Raw genomic sequence first — 9,930 nt, 5'->3', positions numbered from 1 at the left:
TTTCCCTTTCCCTTTCCCTTTCCCTTTCCCTTTCCCTTTCCCTTTCCCTTTCCCTTTCCCTTTCCTTTCCTTTCCTTTCCTTTCCTTTCCTTTCCTTTCCTTTCCTTTCCCTGAGTATTTTTACTAAATAATTCCCTAGCAGCTTCCTCCTGCCTGTGGAGGGCAGAGGTCTCCAGGAAGGGGACAAGCCCCAATTATAGGGAATGATAAAAGTTGTTTTAAATCTCTAGAGAAGTCTCAAAGGCAACTTCTTTCCACAGTTAAACCTCTCTCTTAGACTGGAGAGCAAGGAAGGTTCCTAATGCACATCTTTACTCTTTTACAGGGATATCTGCTGTAAAGGGAAGTCTGGACGGTAAAACAATAGGAAACATTTCAAATMAATTTATGGTTTTGCTTATAATGCAAATGTCTGCCTTTCTAGGCTGATGGTATTTCTTAAAGAATAAGAAACCCCATGAGAAAGAATTCCTTTTTGTAGAGAGATGGTTTGTATGGACAGAGAAAAAAATATACATACTGCTTATTGAGAGGATATTTAAGGAGCTGAAGGATTAGCATGAATTACCATAGCTCAAAGGACATGGAGCAAAGAGAGCTTCTCTGTGCCCAGATAGTGCCCTCTGATGAGGTGCTGCATATGCCCCTGTGTGAGGCCTCATAGCAAGGCAGGCTGAACCCCTCTGTGGGGCTCTCTGTCCCATGCTGGGGCACCGTGTTGTCCTTGCTGGTGGGTACACATGCTCACCACCAGTGCTGCAATGTGAGGGCTCACTCAGCTCAGGATGCTGCTCTGCTGTAAATAAGCGAGTGGCCAGCAGAGAGAGTGGCATGCACCAGCCTCCCTGCTTGTCTCCCTCTGCCTGCGGATGGCCCAAGAGGGATGGAGAAGCTGGGGACTGGGAATCTAGTAGGATGAACATCCAGACTGAAGGCAGAGAGGCCTCAGGCTCAGTAGTGGATAGGCAAGGKGGACTTGCCCCCTACTGATCCCCCTGGTGTTTCAGGCCAGCTCCTTAGATCTCCCTAAAGACTCTTGTGTTGGATGTGGGTAGGCATCATGCAGCACAGCAGCAGGATGAGCAGAGCTGTTATCTAAGGCTGTGTTCAGGGCTTGTGAGAACACAGCTGGGATTGGAGCTGGGACTCAGGTGCCTCATCTGGCCTGTAGGGAAGGACATTCTATACGTATTGTCCCCCATTCCCCTGCAGAAAGTTTAGTATGGAAAAGGGAGCTGATTAAACAAGTTAGCATAATGAATTTGAAGTGAAGTTGGAGAAATTCCTGGAGCATCACAATCCTTGTCCTTGCTCCACAGTCCTGGAGCACCAGACTTCATACTCTCCCTTTGCTGGGTTGTGGCTGCATACTAGATAGGCCTTTGCTTTTCTGACACAACATTGGTTTGGTGTTACAGAGTGTAGATATTTTATTTTCCTTTTTTAGTTCCTTAAGCCTCCTGCCTATGCACAAGGAAACCCGTTAAAGATTGCAAACAACCTCAGGGGGAATTTTGCATGAAAAAAGGGTAGCAGGATTGTGTTCTGTAGAAAGAGCATCAAAGATGGATGTATCTCATCATTCATCTTTCAATGCCAACACTTTCTCTAATTAGAACATGGATCAAATGAGCAAAGGAGCTCAAGCACAGCTCCATTGCAAGTCTGCTCCTATCATATCACCATCTGCTCTGCATGCACACAGGCGGGTGTGGATGTGTTGGAGAGAAGGAGCTGCAGCTCTGGTTTGCCTTCCTTCCTCCCAGTAGCACTCATGCTCTTCATCACAAGACACACTTATGGCCATACAACTGAATTAATACCTGCAGTCTCCAGGTGCCCTCCCCTGCAAATATATCCCCCTCAGGTTGTCTCCACATGCCCACCTYGCCCTGTAACAGTGCTGTGTTGTGGCTTCTCTGTTGGTCCATTCCCTCTATCCCAGAGTTCATATGCACGTTGAGTAGGGTGGATAGTAATGGATCGCAGATCCACTGGTGCAGTTGGCTTTGCCGTATCAAGGAATATTGCTTCAATCCCATCCTCATTTGATAGTGGTTTAGGAGTCAGAGTGGAAATCTGTTTGTTTCTCTGATTTTTTAAAATTTGCAGTAAAATCCAAGAAAATTCCCTGTAGCCAGATGTAAGTTTTACAGGTTTGCTGTAGGAGAAACATTGCCAATTAAATGTGAACACATTGATGTTTTTGTCCACAGGAAGGCCTTACTACATCAGGGAATGGGAAGCAGAAATTCTGTTGATCCCCCACTGTAATTAAACTGCGAGAGACAACGAGCAGGCCTGTGACTCAGCCCTGACCGTGCTCAATGCCTCTCTAAATCTGAAGGTGGTGTCTCACAAGTAGACCTGCAGTGGCTGAGCTTTTCAAACCCTGTCAGAGACTTGGTTTCCTCTGTATGTATGAGATCTCTGAACCTTCTTGCTTTGAAACCACAAAGGAAATGGATACAGAAAAGGCTACAGGCATTATCTCTATTCATGCTATCATTCTTTTTTCCATTCTTTTTTTCCTAGCTCTCAGAACACTAACTTTCTGTCACAGCACTATAACTGAAAACACTGATCTGATGCTGATTGCTTTTCATTAACRCCCATTTAAAGCAGAGAGAGAGAGTCCTGTGTTTGTTCTGGGGATTAAAAAGAGTAATAGCTTCCTTCTGGGAACTTTAGTTTGCTCTTGGGATTTGCCTGTATTAAGCTCTGGATTTTTACTCTATGATCAGTGGCAATAAACCACACTTGAGGAAATGCTCGAAGTCCTTGTTAGAAAGGTAAGGGCCCTTGCCTGGTTTTAGGCCTCACATTTGATTTACAAGCATCTCTCCCATGCTATATAAGGTCTGAGTTATCTTCACACTCTGTGACTTTTTCAATCCACTGGACATCTCCTGCCCTGGATCTTTCTTTCTCTTTTCTTTCTTTTTTTTTTTTTTTCTATGTTGCGTACAGTTGAAATACCATAGGAATTTCCGTGGAGGCTTCAGGGTGATATCCCTGCCTGGTTTCAGACATATGCCAAGCCTGAAGTGTGGCTGCAGGGAAAGCTTTTCATGGATAGCTGATCTCATGAGATCGCCCAGCCTAAGGCCCCCCTTCACTTCCTAGCTGCTCTGCTCTTCCCTCCCTCCATGCACACTTCACTTATTGAGCAGTGTGTCAAACTTCACATACCTCACCTCAGCATTCACCATTCCAGTTGCACTGCCAAAAAAATCCATGGAAGCCTCTGCTTTCTCTGCCATCCCACATGAACCATGCTCAAGTCCTGGCCTTACAGTCCGTGCCTCCCTCCTGGTACTGTCTGTGCCAGCGCTTCTGAATCGACTCTGTGGTTCAGTGTGGATTTGCAGTATGACAGTCTAGTCCCTATCCCATGGAAATTGAGGGAAGACCTTTTTGCACTGTGAGAAAGTAACATTTAAAGGCATCCCTTGAGTTACTGTATTTTGCAGCCCAACTGGTGCTCTTTTGTGTGAGCACCGCTCTCCTGAAATGCCAGCTTTGGTCTTAAAGGGAGGCAGCCGAAGGCATAGCTCCTGCTCGCTGCATTGATTCCTCATCACTCACACCAACTTTTATTCTCCCTTTTGATTGGGAAGAAAGAATGACAGAGATTACAAGGCAAATGTTGAGACTGCTTTGTTTGTGGAGAGATACCAACAGGCTTTCTGCTGTCCTGGGATTTTCATTGTGTTCTTCTGTCTCCGGTCAGCTGCAGAGATTTAGCACTAGATAGATAGTCGGTCTTTCTGTGTGCATCACTACTACTGTAATCTTAGGAGACTCCAGAAATATCTGATGGAGGAGATGGGGAAGGGAAGAATGACTATAGGAGATAACAGAAATGGTCATCTGGATGTGGATTCTGATATAGGAAGCTAGGCATGACTGCACTACAAAACTAACCTAAAGGAGTGGCTATGGCAGCTGTCACCCAAGAACAGCCCAGATGGATCTTTTTTATCTCCATGAGGAAGGTATGACAGTTGGAGAGCATGTGCAATTTTGTTTTTTCTCTGGTTTGTCACTAATGGAAAGGCAGAAGAGTTGAGGCACTCCTACCCTCCAGCATCCCCTTTCTAAGGTCTCAGAACACTCCCAGTGTTTGGTACTTTCTTGAGCTGGACAGACATAGTGTGACAGACTAACACATGGAAGAAGAGAACAAACTAGAAGGCCTGCACAGTCTTTAACTCTTACGCGAGCCTTGTTCAGTTATATCAAAGATCTGTTTAGCTCCAGGACTTGGAGTCTCCAAGAAGCACATTCTTGGTGACAGAGCATCCCTGGTAAAGGGAGAATTTGTGGGTTTTACCCAGCTTTGGGGAGGCCATGTCAGCCAGCAGGATTTGCAGGTTGGGCTGTGAGCAGCAGGTCTGTCCTCCCTTTGCAGCTCTGACTGATTTGTAAGGCTGTCAGGGGCACATTTCACAGCTGTCCTGGCCTTCAGTTTTCCATATGTAGACACTAATGGTGAGGCATTGCACATTGCGGGGAGATGAGGCTACTTTTCTGATAATTGGAAATCATCTGAAGAACATCTGTTCATATGCAGCATAGCTTCATTAGAGGGTTTGGGGACCAAAAGGTGTAAGGACACAGAGGTGTCAGCCAGGAAGTCTCAGGCTTGTTTTGGGTTGAGGCCAGGCACTCACAAACAGTGCGTAGAGGGGACTGATTTGCATTCCAGATGCCTCTCTGTGTCCCTTTGAATTTTGCCTTCCCTTTTTTCCTAGGGCGCCAAAGTTCATTTGCCGCCTGATTTGTCATAGCGCTGTCTGTTCAGCCAGGCTCTTGTATAGTCCTAGCTGCGGTCCCTGAATGAGGCTGGAATAGCAGATGATTTCTTTTAATCATTGCTTGCTGGCAGCTTCGTGTTAATTCTTCATTCACTTTCAGCCTCTCGCTTTAACAGCTCTGGAGTCAAGCAGTGGCTGCCAACCTCAAGAGAGAAAAGCAAACTGTCTTGCTCCTCATCTTGGGTTATGTTGTGCGTCCAAGGTCGGAAGATGGGGGAGGGACCTCTGGGGAAGGACATTTGACAAAACTGTTTCCAAGCAGAAAGATATTTTCCCCTTTCCTCTTATTCAGATTTGGCTGATAGGAATAAGCAGTAAACTCTGTTGTCTCTTTCCCCAGTCTGAGTGCATCCCAGGTGGTGTTCAGACAAATCAGGGAAACGCTTCTTCCCTTTTGGACTCACAGTCTCGTTCTCTCCCTCCTCAATCAGACCTTCATCTAATTTTTGAGATAGCCTGACTTCTTCCCTCATTGCTAATGCTTTTGGAAATGTTTTCAGGAAATAACCATACCCCTCCTTCCCTTTTTTCCCTCAATTCACTAAATTATATCATATTTCATTCCCTTAATCTTTTATTGTAAGTCCTAAACATTTCATCATCTTTATTATACACCTCTGAACTCTGGATGATTTATCTCTCTCTTTTCTGATAGACAGCTACTTAACAGAAGTACTTCTAGGTCCATATCTTTCCTACGATGACCTTAAGGCTAGTGTGCCTTAAGGAAAATTTTCGGGATATCTTACAGGAAGTTACATAAGAAAGGACTGTTCAGTCTCTTCCCATGTCTGCCAGCTCTCAGAAGGGCAGGACCCTGGCTGGAAGACAGTATCCAAAGCACAGTCTGGCTGTGGGCATATAAGTAAGGGTTACGATTGCCTCTCAGCTCTCTGTAGCACTTCTGTGTCTGGAGACCATAAACAGTGATGAGGAGCAGTGTGACTAGAGTTATGGTAGCAAAAAAAAAAAAAAAATACTTCGGAAGGAAAAGTCAGTTGCTAAAAAGATGTTCTATTTGAAGACAAATTGAGGTAGTTTCATTTGTGGTTGAGGTTAGTGGGAGTGTGACGCTTTTTTCAAAGTGAAAAATGAAAATTCTTTGAGATTTGTTGGCCTTTTTTTTTTTTTTTTTTTTTTTTCCTAATGGCATTCAAAGCCTTTTTGGAATTGTTTTAGTTGAAAAAACTTGAACACAGTGCTAATTCACAGAATGGTTGTGTCACTGTGAAAACGTTTGGACCAGGAGGGAAAGGCAGTGTGGAACAAAGTGTTGGTCTCTCCAAGGTCTGCATCCAGGGCAAGTTGCTACTGAGGACACAGTCATGTTTCTGCAGCTAATGACCAGCGCCAGGGATGGAACAAAGGAATTAGGCTACAGATTATATACATCATGTGCTTGAGGTGAACTGGGGGCGAGGAATCTGGTGAGGCTCCAGTGGAGGGTTATCAGGATGGTACCTAATGCCTAGGTGAAATCCTGGGGAAGAGAGGTTGAGGGAGCTGGGCGTACTCTGGCAAAAAGGAAGCTGATGTCCTGAGAGGATTTCAGGACAGCCTGGCAAAGCCATTCTACTCTGATCTAAAGTTCTGATCATCAGAGGTAACTCCAGGCAGCATTTTGTCATCTGCTTCTTGCACTGGACCACACCAACTATACTCCAGACTGCTTCTTCATCATCCCATCTGCTCTGTCTTCATCTAGGTCTGTATCCTCACTTGGATAGCCCAGATGGATGAAACATTGCAAAAGCCACATTTGAGTCAACCCAGGAGAAAGCTGGCTCCTTCCAAAGGATACTGTAGCCCAGGGGCCCTGCAGGCTGCCCTTGGTCTCACTGGGGCATGTGAATATGATGTTGGTGGCTGGAACCTGGACCCCAGAGCCATGGGTGCACCTGCCTGCCTTATGATGCCAGTGCCCAGTTTTTCTCTTTTACAGGCTCCCTAAATCTCCTGGTTCGCGTGCGGAACAAGAGGACCATCGACACGCAGGTCTGGTCACTCAGTGGGAACAGGGGGAATATGTGGCAACAAGCACATGTTCCCATCAACCCTCCAGGGCCCTTCCAGGTAAGTGAGGTTCACAGTCAAGGAGTCCTCTGTYACCTGCTCTGTACATGAGCCACAGCCTGAAAGAGTTTTCCCAGTACAGGTCTGCATCTGTAGCACAGGGGTTGATCAGGCACAGGGAAGGCATGTAGGAGCTCTCCTTCCCAGTCACCAGAGAGTGATTTCCTGGAAAATTCACCACCAAGTACTTACTGGAAGCATGAAAATGAAATCCAGTTGTTTGTGAAACCATCCAACTCTTTTGTGCTCAAGTGGTGGTTTATTACTATAAATGTTCTTATTCTTGTTGATCTGGAAAATGCTTGCTGCAGAGCTTGTTCTAAGCATCAGGTCTGTGCAGCAGGTCTCTTCCTCCTGAGCAGCTCAGGGAAAGGATGTTAGCCCTGTCATGCCAGCCTTTTGGCATTAGGTGACTCTGAGTGCTGCAGGTGTATGCTACAGTGTGTGCTGTATCAGCCCACCCTCACCACCTCTCTGGGTTACAGCTGTAGGACCACCTGTGAGTATGAATTGGGCAGCCTTCATCTGCTGCTCATACAGTAATTTATGACTACCAGGGAAGTCTGCTGCTTTGTTACTGGGGGGTTTGTTGCTGATATTGGTGCCCAACATGTTACTTGGTTGTTGAACAACAACTTGGGAGGCCGGGAGTTGACCCAGCAATCAGCCTAGGAATAGGGCGACTGCAGGAAATAAGTCTGATGATAGCCACCTCAATATTGAAGCCTTGTGAGTATCTTAGGAAGAGGTTAAGACTCTGCCTCCGCCCCCTGCTTCCATTCAACCCACAGGCTGAAGACCTAAGTTGTTTCCCAGCTTACACCAAGTTCCTTGGCTTCCTGATGGGAAGCAATGGGTAGAAGGAGCCTTTGAAGCAATGAGGAATATTTTTTGGTGGGGGAACACCATAGTGGGACTGCCATGAGCAGCATTCACTTTCTTTCAAGAAAGAGTTTTGGAGTCTGTGAGAGGAGGCATTGCCCCTGTGAGAAAAGAGGGAGGCTGGGAAAAGAACTACCATAAAAATCAGCTACTAGTGCTGGAACCCTCCTGAGAAATGGTTAAGGCTTCAAGAAAGAGGGCTAATGGGACCTGATGACAGCTGGTCTGTCCTCTACCCATCCCTGCAGGGCCTCGCAGTAAGGATGTTCTTCCAAACAGAGAGGTTCCTCTGCAGCCTCAACCTCACTCCATACTCTGTTGCTCTGCTTGCAGATCATCTTTGAAGGTGTCCGTGGCACAAGCTATGAGGGGGACATTGCCATCGATGACGTCACTCTGAAAAAAGGGGACTGTCCGAGGAAGCCCTTTGGCCCCAATAAGGGTGAGAGTGTGCTTGCCTCAAAGAGAGGAGAGTCAGCGTGAGTGCACGGACAAATGCATGTGCCATGGATGTTGAGCTGATTTTGAACCAAGTTCATGAATGGAAGGGACCCTGCAAGATGGTCTGAGACCGTCTCAGTCAGCAGAAGGGCTTCCAGGCCCTTAAAGTTGTGCTTTGTAGTTATAAGTTAGCAAATGTTCAGAGGAATAACCAGATCCTTTAGGGACCATGCTGCCAGATGTCACCTTGCTGAAGTCTACATTAATATCTTGGGACTGAGGTCTCATCCCTGATGTACATCACAGGTAGTCAAAGGCTTCTGTAGTATCTTGCTTCCCAGAAACCCTAGACACAAGAGCTATGGAAGGAGAGAGATCTTCAGGCTTTAAGGTCTTCTCCATTAAGGACTGACAACAGTTAGGTTAAGGTTCTGAAGGACTGACTGCATTGTCCATCCTTCTCCAACAACGAAAATCTGTGTCTTGGTGTCTAGAGTCAGAGAGCTGAGTTTCTTCCCATTTCCCTCCAAGGAATGGGWACAAAACCTCAAAATAGTCAAAATTTCCTAAATTTTTTAAAGTTCCAAGTAAACTTTAAGGTATCTCTTAGCCAAGATTGGTCAAACTCTAGCCAAAATACCAACAGATTTTTTATTTTTATTCAAGTTCAGTCTTCTGAGGAAGAAGAGAGGTTTGGTTTGCAGAAGTAACTATGTCTTTTTTATTCCTGAATTGGAAAAGAAATAGTTTGGGAAAGCCTTGAGAAAGTCCAAGTAATGGCAGAAAGATATTCCGTTAGATCTGGAATGTGTTTCATGGTTTGGAGTGGGAAGGGAGGAGTTGATGCTAATGTGTATTGACTTGTTTGATACATCTGGATCTATCCCTTCAGTAACTGCCTCTCTTTCCCTCTCTTTTTGGCTGGTAGCGGTTGCTCTTCCAGGAAGTGGAGTCCCAGTCCTGCACAGCCCTTGTCTTTGTGGCCCATTGACTTTCTTCCTTTATGTGCTGCTCAGATGATGGCAAGCAAGCGCTCCTGTCTTTGGACCAAGACATTCCTGCTCCTTTCCTATTCAGCCACCTCTGCTCCTCTTCCTCCCCTCCTCACTGGCACACCAAAGTGTCCATATGTTACCAAAGACGGATAGGCATGATCATGGAAAGGGATCTGGTTCAGAGCTGGAGGACTCCTTGAGAAAGTAATAATGTCTAAAACAAAATTAAAAAATAAAGACGAAAACAAAAAAGCATGTGTGTGTGAGAGAGACAGAAAGAAAGAGCAGAAGGAAGGAAGGAGACACACAGAAAAGAAGGAATGAAAGACAAAAGTAGGAGTGAAGAAATGTAAAGAGCAAATGAAGGAGGAATAAACACCCCCATATTTCCTTGGGAACGTTGGACAGGGCTTCCTCAGGGAAGTGGGGACTTGTTTTAAACAAACAAACAGAAATATATTAAAGCACAAATTTCTACCGGAACAGTGGCGCTCCTTGCTGCAGAGCCCTGCGCAGGGCGGACGTTCGCTGCGGCGCTCCCGTTGGAGCGTCCTGCCTCGCATCCCGCGCGCTGCCGGCCAGAGCGCCCACCTCGTGCCCCGCGCGCTCCTGCACGGTCACATCTTCCTGCCTCCCGCGTGCTTAGCCGCCCCGTGGGTGATCTCCTCCGGCCAGTGCTGCCTTCACTTCTCCACCTCTCTGTGCTTCCCACCCTCTAG

General features: G+C 46.2%; 1 protein-coding gene across 1 annotated transcript in view; it reads left to right on the top strand.

The window, feature by feature from the left end:
- LOC112957554 (MAM domain-containing glycosylphosphatidylinositol anchor protein 1-like) overlaps nt 1-9,544 on the top strand; it is a 26,092-nt gene extending 16,548 nt beyond the window's left edge. Inside the window, exons 5-7 of the mRNA XM_026051211.1 lie at nt 6,763-6,893; nt 8,109-8,217; nt 9,145-9,544. Coding sequence (XP_025906996.1) covers nt 6,763-6,893; nt 8,109-8,217; nt 9,145-9,236 — 332 coding nt within the window. The 3' untranslated portion in view covers nt 9,237-9,544. The remainder of the gene's footprint in view (nt 1-6,762; nt 6,894-8,108; nt 8,218-9,144) is intronic.
- Nucleotides 9,545-9,930: the final 386 nt, after the last annotated feature.

The sequence above is a fragment of the Nothoprocta perdicaria genome, unplaced genomic scaffold (assembly GCF_003342845.1).
Source record: "Nothoprocta perdicaria isolate Ctin4 unplaced genomic scaffold, notPer1 scaffold_73, whole genome shotgun sequence".
NCBI lineage: Eukaryota > Metazoa > Chordata > Aves > Tinamiformes > Tinamidae > Nothoprocta > Nothoprocta perdicaria.
Note: the sequence above shows the minus strand (reverse complement) of the source record. Positions and strands in the feature narration are given on the sequence as shown.